Genomic DNA, 24,756 nt, shown 5'->3' with positions numbered 1-24,756 from the left:
TTCGAGTCTGGTAGAGTAACAGACAAAATATGGCTGATTAAAAGTTATTCATAATGATTTTTCTGTGCTGCGTTAATTAAGGAGACTTCATGTGTTTGGTCCGATGCATACATTTCTTTTAAATGAAACAAAACTGCTACAGAAAACTAGTAAGAGGTAATTGCTGATCATGTATCTCTTTGTTCCAGACACTTTTATAAAAGAGTATGTATTATGTATGATGTGACCTTCAAATGTCATGAATGTGTTGTGCAATAAACTGTCAATATTTGTGGTTATAAGGTACTAGATGACTTTTACAATAATTGGAACAGCTATATTAAAAGCTCCGATCACTCAGCTGGTTAAAAGGAAAGACGCAGGCTGGTGTTCATGGGGGGCGGGGTGGTCCTTCTGCCAACTGTTAAATGAAAACTATTGCAAAATGCCTAAGAGGTGTGGGGTTTTTTGTTTATTTTTTACAAAAGCAGGTTTCTGCGGGGTGCTGTCACTAAAAAATCATGTCCGTTTCAGCATGCATAATTTTCCGGTCAGGTCTGTAAGGTAATGGGAATAGATTGTGTTGTCTCTGGTTTCTATAAGAAAGTTGTTTCTGTAGTTTGCCAAACATCTCAAACCATTGACATGATCACAAGTAGATAGATAGATTGTTTATTTGCGGCCCTTGGCCAGATAAAACAAGATACATGGACTAAAATGGTCTTACTGAGAAAGATTTACAGTCTGAGTCTTAAATCACTTAAAAAAAAAAAATAACATCCAAGTTACATCTGCCATTTGGACTAAGCAACTGTGGCAATGAATTTTCATTGTTGAACACAAGTATATAGGAACCAGCATGGTGTAGTGGTTAAAGTGTCGGACTAAGATCTGAGAAACCCAGGTTCAAATCCCTACTCATGCCATGGAAGCTTGCTGGGTGACCTTGGGCCAGTCACACACTCTCAGCCTAACCTACCTCATAGGGTTGTTGTGAGGATAAAATGGAGGAGAGGAGAAATTATATAAGCTGCTTTGGGTTCCCATTGGGGAGAAAGGCGAGATATAAATAAAGTAAACAATAAAAAATAAATTAAATATGGGGAACATAAGGGGGGTACTGGCTCCCCAATGCAATGGGGAACTCGGGAGGGGTACTGGCTTCCCAGTGCAATGGGGAAATCATGGGGGTACTGGCTCCCCAGTGCAGTGGGGAACAAAAAGGTGTACTGCCTCCCCAGTGCAAAATTTACTGATTTTTTTAAAAATGTCTTCTGACATACTTCCAACCAATTAGCAAGAGGTCTAGAGGGGTCTCTCAGTGACTTTGCTTCCTCCTAAAACTATTTCTGCTGGTGCGAATGTCTTGTATCTGAGCTGAGCTGTACAAAATGTATAGAAAAACAAAGGAGAGAGTTGTTTTGCTTTCCTTTACCTGCTGGAGATGCAGGAGTGGGATGTGCATGCCCAAAGATGTGGGTGTACTGTGTGAGGAAGGTAAGAGTTTGCTTTCTGGATAATGCTGGTATGACACTTTTTAGGATTGCACCGTAAGTGACTTTGGGCCTCTTTCTCTCAGCCTAATCTAACTTACAATGTTATTGTGAGGAAAAAATGAGAGAGAGGACCATGTGTGTATTCCTGGAATTCAAAAAAGATGGATAAAAAATGATGTCCTTGTATGTTGATTTACAAATGCATAGAAGCGAATATGAACAATGGTAGGAGAGGAGAGGTACAAGAACTGAAATGTGTGGCAAACAATGACTGCTCCAATTCTGGAGTTAACTTGAGAAATTCTTCTAATAAGTCCAAAATTCAGGAGGAGACGTAACAATAAAGGAACTGGAAAAGGCAAGCTATCAAGAAGCACCCATCTGTATCAGGACCATTCATATCACCTTCAGATTTGGTATATAATGAACTTTGTGTTAGGTGCATACCTATTCTCTCCAGGATCAGAGGAGCATACCGAATATATTAGGTGCTGTAGAACACAGGCAGGATAATGCTGCTGCAGTCATCTTGCTTGTGGGCTTCCTAGAGGCACCTGGTTGGCCACTGTGTGAACAGGCTGCTGGACTTGATGGGCCTTGGTCTGATCCAGCAGGGCTTTTCTTATTATGTTTTGGGCACCACAATTTAAGAAAGATGTAGACAAGCTGGAACGTATCCATGCAGGGCAACAAAGATGGTGAGGGGTCTGAAGACCAAGTCCTATGAAGAAAGGTTAAAGGAGCCGGTTATGTTTAGCCTGAAGAGGAGAAGATTTAAAGGTGATATGATAACCATCTTCAAGTACTTGAAAGGCTGTCATATAGAGGAGGGTGCCGAGTTGTTTTCTGTTGCCCCAGAAGGTTGGACCAGAACCAACGGGTTGAAATTAAATCAAAAGAGTTTCTGTCTAGACATTAGGAAGAATTTTCTAACAGTTAGAGCGGTTCCTCAATGGAACAGGCTTCCTCAGGAGGTGTTAAATTCTCCTTTCCTGGAGGTTTTTAAGAAGAGGTTAGATGGCCATCTGTCAGCAATGCTGCTTCTATGACCTTAAGCATATGATTGGAGGGCATCTTGGGCATCTTCTGGGCATGGGTAGGGGCCACTGGGTGTGTGTGGGGGGGAGGTAGTTGTGAATTTCCTGCATTGTGCAAGGGGTTGGACTAGATGACCCTGGTGGTCCCTTCCACTTCTATGATTCTATGGTTTTATCTCACAAATTATGGTAAAACAAACTTGGGAACCCAAGTTAATGCATTAAATTTCTGTTGTTTACAGCAGCTTCTGTTGACTGAAAAATGGGGGGTGAGGTCTCAATGTGCACAGCAAATTCAAAGATTGGATAGGTGATCTTTTTTCATACAGGTTTTTACCTGGGAGAGAAGTTGAACAATGTATTCTTTAGGAGATATATTTCAAAGAGCAAGATTGTGTTAGGGCAGGACCTGAAGAGACGGAGGGGTATGTGGCAAAAGAATCATGAGCTATGGACTCTGAAAGCCACCACCTTGTTGAGTGCTCGGTATACCAGTAAATACATCTGCTTTCCTCATTCAATAGTCCCTGCTCGCCGAGTTACTGACAAATTGTTTAGAACATTTCTAACTTCCTTTTCTGCATGCATGAGATAACTCTTCACTCATTCTCAGTCTGAGGTACTGACTTTGTTAGGGTTATGATTATTTTTGAGGTATATTACTGCTCTTAGCTTCCATGAGTAGTTTTTCTACACGATATCCCCCCCTCCTTCGATCTGATTTGTTTTCAAAGCGAGTCTGACGCCGTATACACACACTCCAAAGACACGTAGCTGAAACTGTGGCCGGCTGGATCTTTTTTGTTTGCCTGTCATTCATGTGACTAAAAGGAAAATCCGAAGTCTGTATTTTTCACTTACCCAAAAGAGCATTTCGGTATAATCTTCATTTGCAATAACACAAACAGGACATAGCTATTTTCTTCTGATTGGTAGGGCTCTTTTCCAAATCGGCTCTAAAATAGCTCTTTGTTTCAACAAATTCTTTGCCGATCCATATTAATGCTTAACAGTTGAACGTGACCATACATGGTCATTTTTTAAAAAGCACCCTAAACTCTTTGATAAAATAACAAAGACAGCAAGTTGTTAAGAGGCTCAATATGTTAGTAACTCTTTCAGAATATTTAATGTGAGGTCACGTATTATACACCGAAAGCACTAGTTATAAGCAAGTGTACTACCTCTGACCTTCAAAAATGTAGATATTTAAATGATGAAATAGTTCTTCATTTCCAAGAACAGACCGTAGATCTTCCTTTTGTGTGTGTGTGTGTGTGTGTGGTCCTTTACATCCACACAGTTTGATTTGATTTGTGATGTGTTCTAACTCTTATCAAAAGACTAGTTTGTACTTTTTTGGTTAACAGTTGAATATCTTACCGTTGGAGTTTGTGTCTATCCTAATTTTGAATGAAATTTATATTTGTATCCTGTATGTCCACAGTTTGGATCTTCAGGGTTCTTACAAATATGTTTCGACAAAATTGTATTCAGTCGTGGCTTCGAGATGTAGATTATCCACACTAGATCTTCCCCATTCCACAAAGTATAGTAGGGAAAAGAGAAGTATGGTCTTGGGTTTTCAAAGTGTCCTTGATTTTTTTTTTTTATGTTACCAGAAATGGGCAAAGAAGAAGTGTTTCCTCTTCTTACATTTCCACTGTAATCTGAGAGAGGGAACTGTTGCATTTTCATAGAGCTGCCAACCTCCACATGGGGCCTGGAGATCTCCCAACTGATCTCCAGACAACAGAGGTCAGTTCCGCAGGAGAAAATGGCTGCTTTGGAGGGTGGACTCTATGGCGTTGTAGCCTGATGAGGTCCCTCCCCTCCCTAAATCCCACCCTCCCCAAATATCCAGGTATTTCCCAACCTGGAGTTGGCAACCCTATGGTTTCACCAGGGGCAGATGGTGGCCTAGGGAAGCATCTGGGGCAGCACCACCCTGAATAGGAGGGAGCCACTTTATTCCTTACTTTAGTGGGTGCTTTTTAATCAAAAGGAATCTTTTGTTTGTAAAAGGCAATAGCCACTAGATCGGGCCTGCACAATTTATGATCACCCCAAGCCAAATGGAGCTCACTAGCCATTCATGGGCCCCCTAATGGCTTGGACTGCATGTCCTAAGAACACTTCCCCCACCAAATAAAATGGAACTTACTCCTCAGTAAACCTGTTTAGGATTGCTCCCTTAGACTGCTTGAGGGAACATTCCTGGGAGTATGTGTGTGTGTGTGTTAAGTGCCGTCAAGTCGCTTCCGACTCACAGTGACCCTATGAATGGAAGTCCTCCAAAATGTCCTATCTTTGACAGCCTTGCTCAGGTCTTGCAAATTGAAGGCTGTGGCTTCCTTTATTGAGTCAGTCCATCTCTTGTTGGGTCTTCCTCTTTTCCTGCTGCCCTCAACTTTTCCTAGCATGACTGCCTTTTCCAGTGACTCACTGAATACCATGAGACTTATTTGTGAGTAGAGGATAGGGTTGCCAGCTCTGGACTGGGAAATACCTGGAGATTTTGGGGGTGGAGCCTGAGTAGGGCGGGGTTTGGAGAGGGGAGGGACTTTGATGCCATTGAGTCCAATTGCCAAAGTGGCCATTTTCTCCAGGGCAACGGTCTTTGTCTCCTGGAGATGAGTTGTAATAGTGGGAGACCTCCAGCCACTACTTGGATGCTGGCAACCCTAGTAAAGGATCATTGCACCCCTAATATACTTTTTGCCTGACTGGTGGCTAAGCACTGGCAGTGACGATTCAAGGCTGGGGTGCTGTACTCAGTTTGGGCACAAGTTGTACAGTCCTGTACTACTTTACAGAAATAGTTTGGGGGAGCAAAGCAATGGCAGAGACCTTTATCAGGGGTATAAGGCTTTTGCTATGTAACGGGGAGGTCAGTAAAAAAATAATTAATCCAAGCTATAGGATCTTAGAATATTGTGACTAGAAGCTGAGAGAACAAAGGGGTAGTGGGAAATATTGGGATGAAGGATACCTGCAACTCCTTGGAGTCATCTTGAGAAATAGGAAATCATGATCTAACATATTCAATAATGAGTTTTGGAAGATACGTAAGGATTTCAGATATTTCCCTATCTCAGTAAAGATGCTGAGGCAGACCTCAGCAAATTATCTGGTCATATGTTTAACTTCTGGCTTGGAGAGATGCTATTTACTAATCCAATACCATCCAGTTAAACAACTGCTCTATCTCTTCTTTAATGAAATTACCGTTCACTTTTCCTTAACAATATTTTTAACCTTTTTTAACCTGTCCTGTGTTGAGTGTGTGTGTGTGTGTGTGGGGGGGGAATCCAGAATAAATGGTAAACTGCCCCGATAAGTAAACACATCGACTCTTGTGCGTGAAAGTATCGGGTGTAAGACCATGTGGAAGGCCTGTGGGAAGAAAGCGGGCAACCGTCTCCAACCTTCCATTTTCATTGATGAAAGCTGCGAAGTTGTAGATGCAGAGCTATCCATTCAGGTAGCTGGCACCTCAAGCCGTTCAGAGAGCCGCGTTAAACAGGGGGAGAGAGAGACGTCAAAAGAAAACCCTAGACGCAGCTTTAAAGCTTCATGAATGTGCTCTTTGTGGGAAGGAAAAGTCCTTCTAGGTAAGGCCTCACTAGAGTAAAGCCTCTAGAGCTATCTACTGTATGTCTACTTAAATCTACAGGAAAACTTCAGACCACCCACACGTTTGTGCTGCCTCATTGTTGTGTTCCGTTTGCTTTTTCAGAGGGATTAGAGCTAAACTCCACATGCTTGCAGACTCACACACACACACACCCAAAAAAGAGAGGGGGAAAAAAATCAATTTTGTGTAAAGTGAAAATTAGTCTCTTAAATCTGCAAAGTGAGCTGTTTATCTTAGAAATTTATTCTTTTTTTTTATTGGGCCACACATACCCTAGATAGCAAGATAAAAAGAGAAATGTCTAACAAGCCGTCATTAAGAATGACATCTAGCAAAACATAACCAGTTCCCTTATTCTGTACATTTATCCTCAGTGGCTTGTTAGCTTTAGTGATCTGTTTATCTGTTTTTTTGGGGGGGGTTGGGTTCAGTGTTTATTGAAACTAAAAATCGTCAAAAATCATCAGTGTTCGGTCAATGTTCTACACATTCTGTGCGCTCTCCGTCTATTAAATTTGAATGGCTCTGTATCATTTCCCCCTCCTGTTCAATTCTGTATACAATATCACATAAATAAAATGACAATTAGAATTCTTAAGGGAACTCAGAAATATAAAATAGCCTCCTCTGCATGACTGCTTGAAAGACCACATAGATTCTGCATTATGTTACTCTTAAGCCCTGTGAATAATTAAAAATGTCTGTTACTAGCTTTCTAACTTATACTTTGTTATAACTGGCTAGCAGCTCAAGCAGAACTCTGAACATTCAGAGAATCTTAATCGGGGCATATATTTATTTTATTAAATCATTCATTTTTATCTTGGAAACGAAACCCAAACTTATTCTTATTCTGTGAATGTTCATAACTATCTGAAATCCTTTTTAATAGATATTTTAACCACAAAAGGTAACCAGAAAAGACATGTATTTTCATGTAACTTACTATCTAGAAAATATATTCCTGAAATTCTCTTTCTCATTCCCCCCCCCCCTCTGTATTTCTTGTCACTTATATCCTGGCTCAGGGCAGAAGTTCCAGCTCAACTCATCATTGAGTTGGTTCTGTTGCCTCATATCACTCTAAATACATTCCCAATAACTAACATTGTGTAAAAATTTGTCCGAGGTTCCCTTGTATGGAGAAGCTTTGCCAAGGTTCACCAGGCCCTGCCCTTCTTCTGTCTACTTCTGACTGTTGGAAAGAGAAGAATTACCTGTACACCATGTTGGAATTAGGCAAACCACAACATTCTTCGGAAGAGATACCTTTACCCATGGTTCTCTTTTCTCCCACTTTTAGTAGAGTTGGATGAGAAGTGAACAAGAACTCATATAGACAAGAGAGGTGCCTCAATTCCTACATGGGCTGCATACATAATGTAGGGTTCCCAACCTTCAAGTGGTGTCTTCTGGAGATCTCTCAGAATTACAGCTGATCTTCAGACAACAGAGATCATGTCCCCCAGAGGAAAGGACTGGTTTGGAGGGTGGACTCTACAGCATTATACCCTGTTGAGGTGCCTCCCCTCCCCAAACCCTCTCCTCCCTAGGCTGCATCCCCAAATCTCCAGGATTTTCCCAAGCCAGAGCTGACAAGCGTTGCATAATGTTTCACACTTATATCCCTGCTCCTTTTAACATCACTAGCCTTCGGCCTTGCTTGTTAAAGCTTATTAAGTCTGATTAATGTTCGGCAGGAATACTTTGGAAGCCTGTCTCTCCCAACATTGCAGAAAAGTGGTCCGCATACTTACCATTTGTCTCTGTTTCCCTTACTTCCATGCCCCAGAACAAAGACCTAAGAAATGGGTATGGTCATAACTTTACTAAATATTTATTCATTTATAAACCATCTTCCTCTCTAGTGGGGACCCAAAGTGTGTCTCTTCTTTCCTCCATTTTGCCTTCACAGTAACTCAGTGAGGTAAGTTAGGCCGAGTGTGTGACTGGCCCAAAGTCACTTAGTAAGCATCCATGGCAGAGTGGGGAATCACTCTGGGTCTTCTAGATCCCAGTCCAACACCCTAACCACTGCGCCACACTTGCTCCCTGAAAATGGTTGATCTATGATCTTTGTTCCTGTTTAATAGCTTAGAATCATAGAATCATAAACTCATAGAGTTGGAAGGTACCACCAGGGTCATCTAGTCCAACCACCTACACAATGCAGGAAATTCCCAACTATTTCCCCCCCACACACACCTCCTGTGACCCCTACTCCATGCCCAGAAGATAGCAAAAAGCCCTCCAGGATCCCTGGCCAATCTGGCCTGGAGGAAAGTTGCGTCCTGACCCCCAAGTGGTGATCGGCATTACCCTGGGCATGTAAGAAAGGGCCATGAGGGCTTCTCTCCCAGTTTTTCAATATGGACTAACTTGTACTTTGAAGAGCCTTGGCATCAAACTTACCCCTATAGCTTTCCTTTGTTCATGTAGTGTCACCTCACTCTAACCTCAGTTTATTAACTTGTACAATATATCTCGCTTTTCATTGACTGAACACCTAGAGTGTACAGTGAATGGTACAGCACAGTAGGTCTTGGACTTCAGTGATGTTACCAGGCCTCAAGAGAGTTTTTTCTCCATTTTCCATTGAGCTGGTCAACCAAGGGAAGCTGGTTGAGATATGTCTCCCTTCAGATACCTTATATGTTCACCAAGCAGCACTGTTTCTGCTTGTTGCCTTATACTGAGTCAAGGTCAGTACTGTCCATTCTATCTGGCAGTGGCTTTCCAAGGTCTCAGATAGGGGACTTTCACATTACCTGTTACCTGAACCTTTCAACTACAGATGGTGGGGATTGAACTTTGGACCTTCTGCATGCAAACCAGATGCTCTCCCACTGAGCCACAGCCCTTCCTCAATTATGATTCAATGGTAACCTGCCCTCCTGCTCACCCTCCTGCCCCGAGTATCTGGGATGCACATTGTAGTGAGCAGTCCTGCTCTACGAATCTTGTACCTGCTTACCAAGGGGGCAGGAGCCAAACTGACCCACAGCGCTGGCAGGCTAGGGAGTATAACATCACAATATAGCAATCAGCTGCTTGGATTGCATGGTGTCTACGATTCTGTACTTTTGGCCTGGTGATATATAAGCAATGCATCTAGGATAGAACATACAGGGCTAAAAGGCTATGGCAATGTTATATGTGGTGTTCTGCAGCAAAGTATGATAATTTAGTAAGATGTTTCATGTGATCTGGATGTGAATGAATCAAGTAAATCTGAACTGCTGCTCTGTAGTATTTCCATTGAATGGAAGTGGCACAATTTCATTGTCATGATGTTCCTCTCTAAAGATGTAATTGGATATAAGTGTATAGCCATACATTATAAATTTCAAGATTATCACAGAGTATAAAGGTAAAGGTCCCCTGTGCAAGCACCGGGTCATTCCTGACCCATGGGGTGACGTCACATCCCAACATTTTCTAGGCAGACTTTGTTTACGGGGTGGTTTGCCAGTGACTTCCCCAGTCATCTTCCCTTTACCCCCAGCAAGCTGGGTACTCATTTGACCGATCTCGGAAGAATGGAAGGACGAGTCAACCTTGAGCCGGCTACCTGAAACCAACTTCCGTCGGGCTCAAACGCAGGTCGTGAGCAGAACTTGGACTGCAGTACTGCAGTTTACCACTCTGCGCCATGGGACAGAGTGGTAAACTTTATTTTTATTTTTTTTAGAGTATTTTTATTAGAGTATTATTATTAGAGTTTTCTCAACAGCCCCCTTGGGGTTACAAAGCTGGTTTCTTCTGTTTCCATTTGGACTGCTCAACAGTCCTGTGAAGTAGGCAAGTTTGCAACAGTCTGACCAGCCCCAGGTGATCCCTCCGTGAGTTTCATATCAGAATGTAGATTCAAACTCATGTCTCCCAAATCCTAATCTGATGCTCTAACCACTGCAGAATACCGTTAAGGACTCCTTGATTTCAGTGTGAGAAAACTAGACCCATGCTTAACTCTCACATTAAAATCGATTGGATTTTTTTAAAAAAATGCTTCATTTTATCTGGATTGTGCTTTTTTATCATTAGTTGTACTAGCAGTGGTAATAGGGTTATTACTATTCTACTCAGCACCTAAAACTTTAAAAAGGGACTTCTGTTTTGTTCTGTACATCTCTGCATATTGATTTAACAATGAACCAGATTTCAAGGAAGCAAGAAATACTTTTCTGTTAAAAAAAATATAGAGGGGGGGGGACTTTTTTTAGGATGAAAAAATACTTAATAAGAAAGAAGCAAAAAGAAGAAACCAAACCAGCTGCTGACACAGCTGTTTCTTTTCTTGTGTAATTCAGTTCAGTATAAAGGTACCATATGCTGCTTAAAACGACGATGGGGAAGATGAAATAATTTAAGAGAATAACAAGAAAATACATGAATTGTCAGCATTCTGTCAGATTTAAAGAATGAAACAGACAGGTGTAGTATTGACATGTTTAGCTTTTGTGTTGCGTTAGCAGTTTGAGTGAGAACAACTCCTTGACATGTGCTAAAGTGATGTGAGAACGTTCTCTGCGTTTCAGACGTCGGCGACGAAGCCGGGAGATCTGCCGGACTCCAGCAGCCAGCTTTGCTGAGAGACAGGAGCCTGGGGTCTGCCATGAAAGACTGTCCCTACTGTGGCAAAACGTTTAGGACATCCCACCACTTAAAGGTTCACTTGAGGATACATACAGGTGAGACCTGTCTGTGGAGTTGTGGTCCATCCCGTGGGGAGGGAGGGAAAAAACAATGCCACAGATGATGCACCCATTACATAGAACACTTTAGCCGGATATTCCAAGGTTGTTGTCCTGGATAGTGTTACCTGGGAACTAAGCACTGTTGAATATTGTGGGACTTAGTTCTAAGTAGTCATGCATAAATAAAGGAAGCCAAGGCCTTCAGTTTGCAAGACTAGAGCAAGGCTGTTCATGGTGGGACGTTTTGGAGGTCATGAATTCATAGGGTGAGAGAGTCATAGCTGGAGGGTGAGAGATTCAAAACAGATGAAGTATTTCTTCCCACAACACATAGTTAAAGTGTGGTACTCCCTTCCCCAGGATGTGGTGATGGCTGCCAACTCGGAAGGCTTTAAGAGGGGAGTGGACATGTTCATGGAGGACCGGGCTATCCATGGCTACTAGTCAAATTGTATGCTAGTCATGATGTATACCTATTCTCTCTAGTATCAGAGGAGCAGGTTTATGATATTAGGTGCTGTGGTACACAGGCAGGATAATGCTGCTGCAGTCATCTTGTTTGTGGGCTTCCTAGAGGCACCTGGTTGGCCACTATGTGAACAGACTGCTGGACATGATGGGCCTTAGTCTGATCCAGCACGGCCTTTCTTATGTCCTTCCGACCATGCCTATTACATTAGGTGCTGTGGAACACAGGCAGGATAATGCCGCTGCAGTCGTCTTGTTTGTGGGCTTCCTAGAGGCACCAGGTTGGCCACTGTGTGAACAAACTGCTGGACTTGATGGGCTTTGGCCTGATCCAGCATGGCTTTTCTTATGTTCTTAAGGCGGACACGAATTGATGACACGAAACACAGAGAGACATGAAAAGGATTCTACTGCAAGAGACTGAGCTAGGGTTGGTGCCATGGTAGGTACCCACTGAGGGTTGCCCCCCAATTTATAAAATATACAAAGTGGTGTGGAGAGCTAGATTCACGTCTAATAGCACCTTAGGGACCAATAAGATGTCCAAGGTATAAGCTTTTGAGAATGTTGGTCTCTAAGGCACTACTGGACACAAATCTAGCTCTTCCACTGCAGGGCAACATGGCTAACTTCCTCAAACATAGCAGCATGTAATGAGAAGGAGTGAAGATGTTAACATTTCAGAGCACTCGGACACAATTAAACTTGCGGCTTCATGAAATGCACTGGGTTATCTGAGGTAAGGAAGACGTTAGTGATGGCACACAACAGTAGCAAAGTAGTCCACTGCTGTTTGCCTTACGTGCCCCAATTTTCTGATGTGCCAGTCTTCTAACAAGAGACCAGTATGATGTGTTGCCATCTGACACAGTCTGGCATGAAGGATCAGGGTAACTATGAACACATAGGTGAGCAAAAGAGTGATACAGGGTGTGTGTTCCGAGACCCAAACCTTCAGGTTATAAAATTAGAAGGACCACAGCCTTAATAACGTGCATGGCAAATTCTGAAAAAATCCAGAGTTTAGCTGTTTAAAGACACCATCCAACTAAATTGAGAGCCAGAGTGGTATAGTGGTTAAGAGCGGTGGTTTGGGGCGGTAGACTCTGATCTGGAGAACCGGGTTTGAATCCCCACTCCTCCCCATGAGCAGCGGAGGCTAATCTGGTGAACTGGGTTTGTTTCCCCACTCCTACACATGAAGCTAGCTGGGTGACCTACCTCACAGGGTGTCTGTGGTGGGGAGGGGAAGGGAAGGTGGTTAAAAGCAGGTTTGATTCTGTCTTAAGTGGTAGAGAAAGTTGGCAGATAAAAACGAACTCTTCTTCTTCTCCTTCTAAAGTTAAGTACGTTGAACCCCAAGGCATTTCACATGAGGCTGAGGGATTGAGGTTTAAAGGTGCTTCATTTTAGAAATGTATGTATGGGTATGTATGTGTGCCGATGGAAAATCATAGATAGCTTTCAAGTGAACTGCATACAATAAGCTGCATGAAAATGACAACTTAAAACTGTTAACACTATATATGGGTTGGATCCAACCAGAATTTCTGCTTGTGGAGAAGGAAAGAGGGGGTTCTCCTTGACAACCCCAAATGGTTGTGTGCGGGGTGTGTGTGTGTGTGTGATGGGGCCTACAAAAGCTATGTGGGATAGGGGGTGTAGTAAGGAAGGGAATTGAGTGAAATTTTGTAAACAAAATTGGGCTGGATCCAACTTTATGTTTAATATTGCTTTAATCCAGTGTCTCCCAAAGTGGGCAATACCACCCCCCTGGGGGCAGTGGGATTACCTAGGGGGGCACTAAGAGACAAGGGGGCAGCAGGGGAACTCGAGGTGGGCCCCTTCAACTGTGTTGTTGGATAGGGCAGGGGGCGCTGGTGTTGACTTTGTGGAACCAAGGGAGTGGTGGCTCGAAAAGTTGGGAACCACTGCTTTAATCCAAGTGTTGTCAGGGTTTTTTAGAAACCAGTGACTTGTAGTACAATCCTGTGGAAAGTTACTCCAGTAAATCATTAAGTAAGTTTATGTGCTCACATGCACTGAAAATGTTCACCTTTTTTTGTATGACAGGTACATACAGACTATGCTTTATAGAACTTGTGTCTTGGAATTTATGGAAAATAAATTTTAGTAGACATCTCTGTAATAATGGTGCTCTAAAACTTACAAAATTATCTGGGGAGGAAAATCTGGCATTAAAAATAAGAAAATGAATTTACAGCGGCATTATACAGTCTATGCAAACAATATTTGTGAAGTATTTCTAAAAGCATAATAATATTAAAGTAGATAAAGATCAATTTCCATTAACTAAAGAACAAAGTATTACAATATCATCAGAACGTGCTGAAATAGAATGCAGTGCGTTACAGATTATAAATAAGTATAATAAACAATGTAAAATCACCAATTACAAGGGTTATTAGAAATAAAAATTAACTTCTTAGGCACTCAGTGGGAATGATAGATCTGGTAACGATTCTTAAAGAAATAGCTTTTTGGGTTAGTTAGTTATTCAAGATGACCATTCCCTGCAGTCTGTTGAAAGCCTGGATTGTGTATCAGTAAGTGATAAAAACCAACATTTTTGTTGTCTTTCTATACTACATTAATCAAGTTGGTGTTTTTGGCCTCCCAGCACCTGTTTGTTAGAAAGTGTTCCAGCGGTTTTTGCAGAAGTCATTTTCCTGTGAACACCTGGGCTGTTTGGAGTGCCATGCCTTGAACTGATTCCTTCTTAATCAATGTCTGTAGCTAGTAACTGGAGCCAGCGAGGTGTAGTGGTTAAGGTGTCAAACTATGACCCGGGAAAACCAGGTTCGAATCCCCGCTCGTGCCATGGAAGCTTGCTGGGTGACCTTGGTCCATTCATACACTCTCAGGCCTGACCCTGGGTAGTACCTGGATGTGAGGCCACCAAGGAATGCCAGGGTGACACGGAGGCAGGCAATGGCAAACCACCTCTGAACGTCTTTTGCCTTGAAAACCCTATGGGGTTGCCACAAGTCAGCTGTGACTTGATGGCAAAATAAAGCTAGTAACTGATCAAGGTAATATTCATCAGCAGTAGTCGACAGGCAGCCCATTCCTGAGCCTTCGGTGGCTGAGGACAGCATGGCCAAGGCATCACCACGGTGCCTCCAAAACTGTTTCGCAGCCACCAAAAGGCTTTAAAAAGCCCTTTGGAGGCTTTTTAAATGGGGCATTTTGCCCCATTGAGAACAGCGAGGCTGCGCCAGCAAAAAAGCTGTCACAGCAACGCTGTTCTCCCTGTTGGTATGCCGGGCCAAAAGGGGACAGGAAGCTGTCTACTGACAACTCCGCCCCCAGCACACCCTGGGAACACCCCCTGGGAGACCGGCGTGGGGCTTTGTGCCAGTACGACACCAGCAGAAGGCCCAGCTGATGTTCCTGGGCGGCGCTGCCATGGCAGTGCCGGGAGACCGGCGTCCAGGTCCCCCCACCGGTGTCTGAGCCCACCTGGACGGTGTAAGTGGAACGGCTGCTGGTGGCTGTCCCACTTACGCCAGCGCAGCCCCTTTTGGGCCTCCAAAGGGCTTTCATCCTTTGAGGTCAGGAATGGACTGTAAGTTAGTTCTTTGTAAGACCCACAATTTCTGAACTCAGATCATTCACACTGCGATCCTAAGAACAGTTTCCTAGGATTGCTCTTTCAGCTTTTTAATGATCAGATTTAGATACCAACCCATGGAGGCTGTCGCTCAGCAGTTGAGTTGAGATGCTGACCCACCAATAGATAAAGCCAGGTTCTAGATGCAGAATGGACCCGCATCATTGGTTGCAACCATGTATGAACACATATGAACACATGAAGCTGCCTTATACTGAATCAGACCTTGGTCCATCAGAGTCAGTATTGTCTACTCAGACCGGCAGCAGCTCTCCAGGGTCTCAGACAGAGGCCTTTTGCATCACCTACTTGCCTAGTCCCTTAAACTGGAGATGTCAGGGTATTCTGTTCTGAAAATTGGGCTGATTAACTTTTCAGCTGAACTACGGGATGCCCTCTAAATTGAAGTTGCATTAAAAAAGCTCACTTCATGTTTCCCTCCCCCCTCCAGAAATGAGCTTGACTATTGCCATTTACTGAAAACATTTGGAGGGGAGATAAGCTATATGAATAACTGAGTAAAATAGCAGTATGAGCTCCAAAAGGAGAGACAATTTTTTTTTTTTTGGCAACACACATCTTTTATTCTCCCATTTTCTAAGTTGAGGTAAAAGGACCTTTCTTTCATTTCTCCCAATAACCCCCATCCTTCGCGTCACACCACTTGCCTTTTCTCGACTTAATGACATCCCAAACTTTTGTTGAAAATAATTGATTGAATTTAAATTTCCTTAAAAGTTTAAGAGGTAATGTTACAGTATAAATTTCCTACCAAACACTAAGTAGGGAAATATCCATTAGCGAAATTAACTACAGTTTCTAGGTAGCTAACAATGTGGCGTATACAGTAGGGCATGGCTAATGAACACTGCAGTGGGTGATATTTCATTATACAAATTAATGCTCACATTTTAATGGGAAAGTCACATAATGAATCTCAGCTTCACTGACAGCAATTAGAGACACAGATTGTCCCCTTCTGGACAAGACACTGTTTAGCAATAAGCAGCTGTGTAAAAAGTCTTCAGGTTTGCAACATATATATGCTTTGGGGGAATTGGTGTACAGTTTATATTAATGTACTGAAGCATCCGAGCTAAGGAGCATCCATATTCATTTCTCCCAGTATTAACTATGTAAAGACGTGTGGGAAGACTAAATAAATATCCGAGATAGGATTTAAATTCAATTATATAGCTTTGCAAAAAAAAAAAAAAAAAAATTAAAACGCCGTGCTGTCTGTTGTATGGTACAGCAGAAGGTAGGGTAAGAAATCCAGACGACGAGGGTATAGAATCTTCGTCTACCTTTTCTTTGTCTTTGATTTGCCTCTTTCTCAGCCACAATAGCAAAGGAGGAAAGAGATTCAGAATGCAACTGGTATTTCTGACAAACAGATGAACTATGTGGGGAACATGTGCTTGATCCAAAAATAATCCCACAGAACCTTTGATATTCCATTTGGTTTCAAAAGTGTGAAGTGAGTGATTAGAATGATAAAAGAAATCACCGAGTAGGAAGAGGCATAATAATGAACTAATTAAACCGTACTGCAGTTCTTTCTAATATATATTAGAAAGATATATATATATATATATATATTCATTCTACCATTGATAAAATAGTTTATCGATAACCGTAGGTGTTTAAAAAAACCTTCAGTATTTGAATTTATTTTGAGAGGCAATTAGCTCTTTATTTCATTGTTTCACGGTTTTTAATCAATTCTGTTTTCTGCTGCATAAGACTAACATTACTCCTAGGTAGATCACACAACAGCGTGCGGCACCACCTCACATAGACCATACTTCCGCATAGTGGCAGATTGTCACTCCATTGATTCAATGTAGGGGCCACTTCCCCATTATAAACATGCGGTAAACAAGGGCAACAGTGGTGATCCATTAGTGGAGAGTGGATTTTGTAATAGAGTGGATTTAATGATCCAATCCACCATATCTGATAACCGTCATGTTACCATCTTTGTACACAGAACAGTTGTCCTAAAAGCTGAACCAAAGTGGGCCGGATTTCATGAACTGTGGACATTAGGGTTGCCAACCTCCAGGTACTAGCAGGAGATCGCCTGCTATTACAACTGATCTCCAGCCGATAGAGATCAGTTCATCTGGAGAAAATGGCCGCTTTGGCAATTGAAGTTCCTCCCCTCCCCAAACCCTGCCCTCCTCAGGCTCTGCCCCAAAAACCTCTCGCTGGTGGCGAAGAGGGACCTGGCAACCCTAGTGGATGAACCCTATTTTGGTTAATGATGGGACTAGTCTTACAAGCCCTCATGCATCCTTTATATTTTATAGTATGAATGATTCATTCAAAATGCTATGGAACATAAAAGTGTTTAATTTTGTCTGAGTCATTCCCAGATAGGAGGGACCATTGCTCAGCGGTAGAGCATCTCCTTGGCATGCAGAAAGTCCCATGTTCGATCCCTGGCATCTCCAGTTAAAAGATCTGGCAGTAGGTGATGTGAAAGATCTCTGCCTGAGACCCTGGAAAGTCACTGCTGGTCTGAGTAGACAATACCGACCTTGATGGGCCAAGGGTCTGATTCAATATAAGGCAGCTTCATGTGTGTTTAATTGTTTTGTACAATTACGTATGCCATGGTGCAGGTGGGCGAAGTCCAACCAGCGATGTTTCTTTCACACATACCACCCTTGAAATTATTTGCCAAGTGACTAACTAACACATTGGGGATTGCTTCTGTTCTTTGTGTCCTTTCGAAATGCATCCATGTTTCTTATTCCTTCCCTTCCCTAGTAGCATGATGCAAAGAAACCCTTGCAGGCAGAGTTCATTCATTCGTTCAACTAAGTGAAGAAAATCCAATACTTCTGTCCAGATCTGCTGCCGCTTGGAGCTCACTTGCTCACTGGATATTTGGAACACAAGCCCAGGGCTCTGGCGCTGCAGAAGATGCTGAGAAACTGGTTTATAAATGTCATGGTGGTTTAGCAGTTGGCTAACCTGCCTTGCTGGCTGCAGAAGGTGGGGCGGGTGCTACAGAAAATTGTTTCTCAACCACATTGGAACAGAAAAAGAGAGGCAGAAGTTTGTTCAGTTATACATCCTAAAGTTAAGGCAAAGCATGCATCTAGAAGAGGTAGGAGTCTAGAGGAAAGGAAACTAGGCTACCTCTGAGCACTTCCCAATGCTTTCAGGTACCCACACATAGCCTTATTGTACTTTGTGTTGTGTTCCTTAGTCCTTATACCTAATTGAATTCCTCTAGAGCAGGGGTCCCCAATCTTTTTGAGCCTGTGGGCATGTTTGGAATTCTGACACTGTGGTGGCCATAGCCAAAAAATGGCTGCCACAGCTTACCTTCAACCATACATTGAAGATCCTTGTGCTGAGGTGGCAACTGCTGTTAAAGCAAGATTATGAAAAATCTGCACAGTCAATCAGATCTCCAGTGGCCAATCAGAAGCCTTGCTGGTCAAAAAGCCCCACTTGGCCCTGTCCACTTTCTAAGAACACTTGGCGGGTACCCAAAAACGAGTCAGTAGCCCACCATGGCCCTGACCTGGATGGCCCAGGCTAGCCTGATCTTGTCAGATCTCAGAAGCTAAGCAGGGTCAGCCCTGGTTAGTATTTGGATGGGAGACCACCAAGGAATACCAGGGTTGCTGTGCAGAGGAAGGCACTGGCAAACCACCTCCGTTAGTCTCTTGCCATGAAAACCCCCAAAAGGGGTCGCCATAAATTGGCTGCAACTTGAAGGCACTGTACACACACACACAGGCCACCATGGTGTAGTGGTTAAGAGTGCGGGACTCTAATCTGGAGAACCAGGTTTGATTCCCCGCTCTTCCACATGAGTAATGGGCTCTAATCCGGAGAACCAGATTGGATTCCTCACTCCTCCACATGAAGCCTACTGGGTGAACTTGGGCTCATCACAGTTCTTTCAGAACTTTCTCAGCCCCACCTATCTCACAAAGTGACTGTTGTGGGGAGGGGAAGGTGATTGTAAGTCACTTTGAGACTCCTTAAAGGCAGAGGAAAGCTGGGTATAAAAACCAACTCTTCTTCTTCTACCATGATGTGCACTATCACCACATTAACGACTCCTGCTCTATAGAATCATTATTTTGTTTCTGCTCTCATTCTACTATTGAACTGTGAAAGGAGAATCATATACAGTGATTTGCCCTCAACCTGAACCTCAAAAGCCACTGCTTTTTTGCAGTGTGAACATAGCAAGCCTGTTTTTCTTTTCAAATAACTCATTTCCTTTCACTTGAACTTAAGAAGTGAGTTGGCTTCTGCAAGTCTGCCAATCTGTCCAGATGCTGCTCTTGATAAAATTATGGGACAGTCATCCCACAAGATGGTTCGCTCGAAAACATTTAAGACACAAAGACACACGGCTGCTTTCCATCATATGCCCCCAAATTTGAAAACAGAACAAGTGCCAGAGTGGTGTAATGGTTAAGAGCAGTGGTTTGGAGCCGTGGACTCTGATCTGGAGAACCAGGTTTGATTCCCCACTCTTCCACATGAACGGCGGAGGCTAATCTGGTGAACTGGATTTGTTTCCCCACTCCTACACTCGAAGCCAGCTGGGTGACCTTGGGAAAATTACAGTCTATTAAGAGCTCTCTCAGCCCCACCTACCTCACAGGGTGTCTGTTGTGGGGAGGGGAGGGGAAGGTGATTGTAAGCCGGTTTGAGTCTCCCTTAAGTGGTAGAGAAAGCCAGCATATAAAAACCAACTCTTCTTCATCCCACATGGAGAGCAGTATAGGCTCCAGTTGCGTGTAAATCCTTATTTGCCCTCCCCTCTTTCTAGCTCAGGGGAGAGATGCATGTTCTCATTTTGGATACACCATGGCAAAAAGTGGGAGAAACACAACGGGGCTTTCTTTTTGCCACACATGGCAACTAGCGGCGAAAACATTTTGAGGTTCATACATTGAACCTCCTGCCTGCTCCTGCCAAAATCTTCCTATAGCGTTTGTTTGCGATCACTTGGAAATCTTGAAATGTGACGTTAATTTAAAAATAATTTAGAAACGTATAGCCTTTCAACGAGGATGTTCTTTCGCAGACAAGTGCAATTCCTGGTTTGGGGTCTTTGCGTGTGTGTGTTTGCGCATATGTGTGGAAGAGATGTACAAACCGTGAAATATTTTTAGGGCATAGTTCACAGATGGCTTGCCTTGGCTTTTAGATCATTTCTGAGAAAGAAAGCAGACGAGAGAAAACAGTTCCTTGTTGTTTAGGTTGCTTAGAGAAATAATTGCTGTTATTGACAGGGCACTATTAAAAGAAGCTTCCAGGACTGTCAAACTCCTGTCTCTTTCAATGACTACTCCAGCATTCAGGGCTGCAAAGGAACCCTTGATTGCTAACAAGTGTTCGGTATCCATTTAAATGCACATTTATCCAGACATATTTCTTTCCCCCCGTTCCGGATGTATATGTGTGATTTTCTGTAAATATTTCCCATATGTGCTGTGCCACCCAGAGTTCTTCTAAATCAGACCGAGCCATACGAGTGTAAGCACTGAATTTGAAATATATATTTAATTCATGAAGATCATCTTATATGTTTTAAAACACTGCTTAAGCCAATCCTTACTCTGTTGAAAAGTGCTTATTAGAGGTAAATTACACATTTTACTACCGGAGCATTAGAGATACCATTAGTGCAAATTTAAAGCACTGCAAAAAAAAAAAAAGAAGAAGAAAAAAACCTCACACAAAAAACAGTAGATAACGTTAATTTCAAACGCAGAAACTAAATATATTTTCTACCTTTTTATTACTCGTTTTCGCTTTAATTTTACTGACTACTTTTTATCTTAACTATATGTTCTTACACAATGCGATTGTAATGCTCCGTAATGGTTATTAATATTTTATGGAAACTATATTTATAGTTCTTTATTGGGAAACAATGCAGCAGGCCTGCAGATCTTTGAATCCTTCTGGAATGGTGCCCTCCAAATAATGATAAATTACTTGTGCAGAATGCCATTTGCTAATTATATCCATGATTTACTGCAGAGCAAGACTTAAATCATTCATTTCAGTCTTGCGTAACAGTGCCATAAAAATTTTTAGGTTTAAAAATGGTTTCCATGTGTATAATTTAAACAAATTTTTAGTGCTATTGTACACACAAAAACATTGTAGTAATCCATTTGTTACATGCTTTGTCTCTCCTTTTACCCCCCCCCCCCACAGATTATCCCCCTCCCCATGCCCACGTTTGCACTTTCAATGATCAGTGCGGTGGAATAGTTCTTCATTTTCTTAACCATCGCTTTGGATCCGACAGCAGTTTTAACGTGTTAGGTTAAGGGAAAGATAGCCAACCGTGTGTAGGGTGTGACATTACTTGAAAGCTTTTTAAAAAAAAAATCAACTATTTTTGATACGCAGCTAATACTGAAACCAGCATTAGAAAAATAATTAGATGCTAACAGCGCATTCTGGGGTGTGTGTGTGCGAACCACGGTGGTTGGGACAGTGCAACTGAGAAGTCTCCTCAGAGGCTTCCCAGCCGCTGTGGAGGGGGAAAAAGCCTCTCTTTTTTTTTCAAAATTGGAAAGCGGGCTTGCTCCACCTCAAAAGGAGGCGCAAGTCCTCTGCCATCCTGAGAGGGGTTCTCGGGGCAAAAGGGGTTTGGAAGCTGCCTAGCTGCGGCTCCACCACCCAAAACACCACCTGGGATATTGACATGAGGAGTTGCGCCGGGAGAGCCCCGCACTGCCACCATGGTTTGGGGGGGGGGCGCGGCAGCATAAGTGCCCCAACACTGGCGTTTGTGCCAGTTTGCATGGTGCAAGTGGCATGGACTCCAGCATAGGGGTCACACTGGCTCCTAAGAGCATTTGCCCCCCCCCCTTCAGAAATGCACTGTAAGAGTTTTGTTGGAACTGTTTTAGAAATGCAACTGTCAATGTTTCTCAGTTACTGATCTTAATATACCCGTTTGTCTTTCAATACCTGCAGGTGAAAAACCTTATAAGTGTCCCCACTGTGATTATGCTGGTACTCAATCTGCGTCACTCAAATACCACTTGGAACGACACCACCGGGAACGACAGAACGGAGTGGGACCGCTCTCTGGGCAGTCTCAAAGTCAAGAACACAAAGAGGAAACTTCAAGTAAAGGATCAATGTTCATTCGGCCTGAAGTACTGAGAGGTGCCTTCAAGGGTCTTCCAGGTATAGATTTCCGAAGCAGCATGGGGTCTCAGCAGTGGTCCCCAGGATTGCTTTCCTCAGGAGATCATCCAGGCCACACAATTGGCATGTCTTCAGAAGTATCTCCTGATAATATCAAGGGTTCTGACATACCTTCCAAAGGAACACGATTTTCTGAACTCGGCAGAACTTATCATAGCATGGTTGGAAACGGGGTGAATTTCCAAGGATCACTTCAAGCTTTCATGGACAACTTTGTCCTCAGTTCCTTGAAGAAAGAAAAAGAAATGAAGGAAAAAGTCCTAACTGATTGCCTTTCCACAAAACCATTGGTTTCAGAAAGTGGTGAGGACAAGGTACCTAGTAGACATAGAAAAACTGAAAAATCACAGTATGAGCCTCTTGATCTGTCTGTGAGGCCTGATGCAGCCAGTCTTCCAGGTTCATCAGTTACAGTCCAAGACAATATTGCTTGGCATGGCTGCTTGTTTTGTTCCTTTACAACATCTTCTATGGAGTTAATGGCTCTTCATCTCCAAGCGAATCACTTAGGCAAAGCTAAACGTAAAGACAGTGTTTTAGGGTCAACCAGAAACGGCAAAGATCAACCTAGGGAGGCCATTGCTTCAGCCAATAAAACCAGCTTGCTGCCCACTTCCATACAATCCAACAAAGATGCAACAGTTTCCAATCTAATTGGCCAAATGGACTTGGTTTCTGAAAGAATGAACCAAGGACCCAAAGACCCACCAGGAGAACAAAAAAATACTGCTTGGCCCGGTCACATGGATTCCACTTTTTGTAATTTTGCAGCAGATTTCTACAAGCAATTTGGTGTTTATTCTGGGGTTGTTGGAGCACAAAACTCTTGTACCACTAATGAACCTGACCTGAAAACCCAATCTGGAGATGACCCAAATGTGCTGCTCTCTGACTCTGTAAATAAAAGCGCTGCTGACGACTTGTCAGACATTGCTTCATCTGAAGATATGGAGTCCTCCAAGGAAGAAACCATCGACGATGATGACATTGACACAGAATCTGATCTTGTGAGCAAGCAGTTGCCCACCCTAAACAAAGATGGTGGTGACAAAGGGGAAAACAGGCCAGGCTCTGTTGCTTCAAAAACGTCACAAGGACTAATATCACCGTTGCCGCCAACATCCGAAAAGCCATGGCACAGCCAGAATCTGCTTTCCCCCCATGAAGCCGTACAAGGTGCAATGAAACTGGATCAAGCTCAAAGCCCACAGGTCCTGGAGAAGCAAGTGAACATGCTGTCGGTCCTACGAGCCTACAGCTCTGAGGGCTTAGCAGCCTTTAATGGACTTCCAAGTAACACAGGAAGTAGTGGCTGTATCAAGAGACCTGACTTGTGTGGTAAGTTTTAGCATCCTTCTTTCAGACCATTTCAGAAAACACACACACAAAATCACTAAGTATGCCTAATCGTGTTTGTTAGTAAATTCGGCTTTCGAAATGTTCAAAAACCATGTGACAAAATAAATATACTGGGTTGGATCCCGCCAGTTTTCTTTTTTGACTGGGGAAAAAAGGGAAGGATGGGTCACACCAACAGTTCTGTGCTGGGGAATCATGGGACCTGCATGTGGGATTGCTAGTACCTCCAGGTACTAGCTGGAGATACCCTGTTATTACAAGTGATCTTCAGCCGATAGAGATCCATTCACCTGGAGAAAATGGCCGCTTTGGCAATTGGACTCCATGTCATTGAAGTCCCTCCCCAAACCCCGTCCTCCTCAGGCTCCCCCCAAAAAAACTCCCCATTGGTGGCGAAGAGGGACCTGGCAACCCTACCTGCATGGCCAAAGGCCATGTGCAATAGGGACTGTCAGAAGGAGGAGAATTGGGTGAGACTGAGTGAAGAAACTGGCTGGATCCAACCCACTACTTTGTTACAATGCATGGATCTCCATTGTTATGATGGTGCTCCGTGCAAGCATATGTGGCCTTTATGTGTGGCCCTGGCCTTTAAAAAATGCATCATGTAGTTTTTAAATTAGATTAGCAGTTATATAAGATGTTTGTACTTAAGATTATGTGATCAGGACACCTTCTGCTTCATTTTTATCAATTTGATTTTTTCCCCTTTGGTTTATTTTTTGTTAAACCGACGTGGTAACTTGCAAACTTTTCAGCATTTGAACTGAGGGAAAACACTGCAGGCTTTCCCAAATCTAGCTGTCTTTCCCAAAACTTTTGTTCCTTTATGTTGGATTAGGGCGTATGGAACATGCTCAAGGATCTTATAGATCATATAAAAAGACACTGGGCTATTTCAGTGCAGTTAGACTTTCATAGGGGTTTCCAAAATTGCACATCCAACAGTAACTTCTCATTTTAAAACCCCCCCCAAAACTAAACCAGGCAATTTGCTTTTTTTAGTGTCCTTACAGGTAATTCTACAAATAACGGATCACCCAATTAATACCCAAGTTGTAGATATTCAAATTTAAACATAATCCCACCACCAGATATGCTGTTGTCTTTGAGCTGATCCATATAACCACTTTCCCCAGTGACCAATGATTTGAAGTTATCATGTCTTTCCCTTATCTAGGTTATGTGAAGTGACCTACTTAGATGAGATTGTCCAGGTTATTTGAAG

General features: G+C 42.9%; 1 protein-coding gene across 3 annotated transcripts in view; it reads left to right on the top strand.

Moving 5' to 3' along the window:
• ZNF536 (zinc finger protein 536) overlaps positions 1–24,756 on the top strand; it is a 351,761-nt gene that overhangs the window by 150,291 nt on the left and 176,714 nt on the right. For 2 of the 3 annotated variants that reach the window (XM_056862569.1, XM_056862571.1), the window contains exons 4-5: positions 10,688–10,840; positions 21,933–23,507. In XM_056862569.1, coding sequence (XP_056718547.1) covers positions 10,688–10,840; positions 21,933–23,507 — 1,728 coding nt within the window. The remainder of the gene's footprint in view (positions 1–10,687; positions 10,841–21,932; positions 23,508–24,756) is intronic. The other variant, XM_056862570.1, reaches the window with a different exon arrangement.

The sequence above is a fragment of the Euleptes europaea genome, chromosome 17 (assembly GCF_029931775.1).
Source record: "Euleptes europaea isolate rEulEur1 chromosome 17, rEulEur1.hap1, whole genome shotgun sequence".
NCBI classification, from domain to species: domain Eukaryota; kingdom Metazoa; phylum Chordata; class Lepidosauria; order Squamata; family Sphaerodactylidae; genus Euleptes; species Euleptes europaea.
The sequence above is the reverse complement of the archived record's forward strand: the minus strand, read 5'-3'. Positions and strand labels throughout refer to the sequence as shown.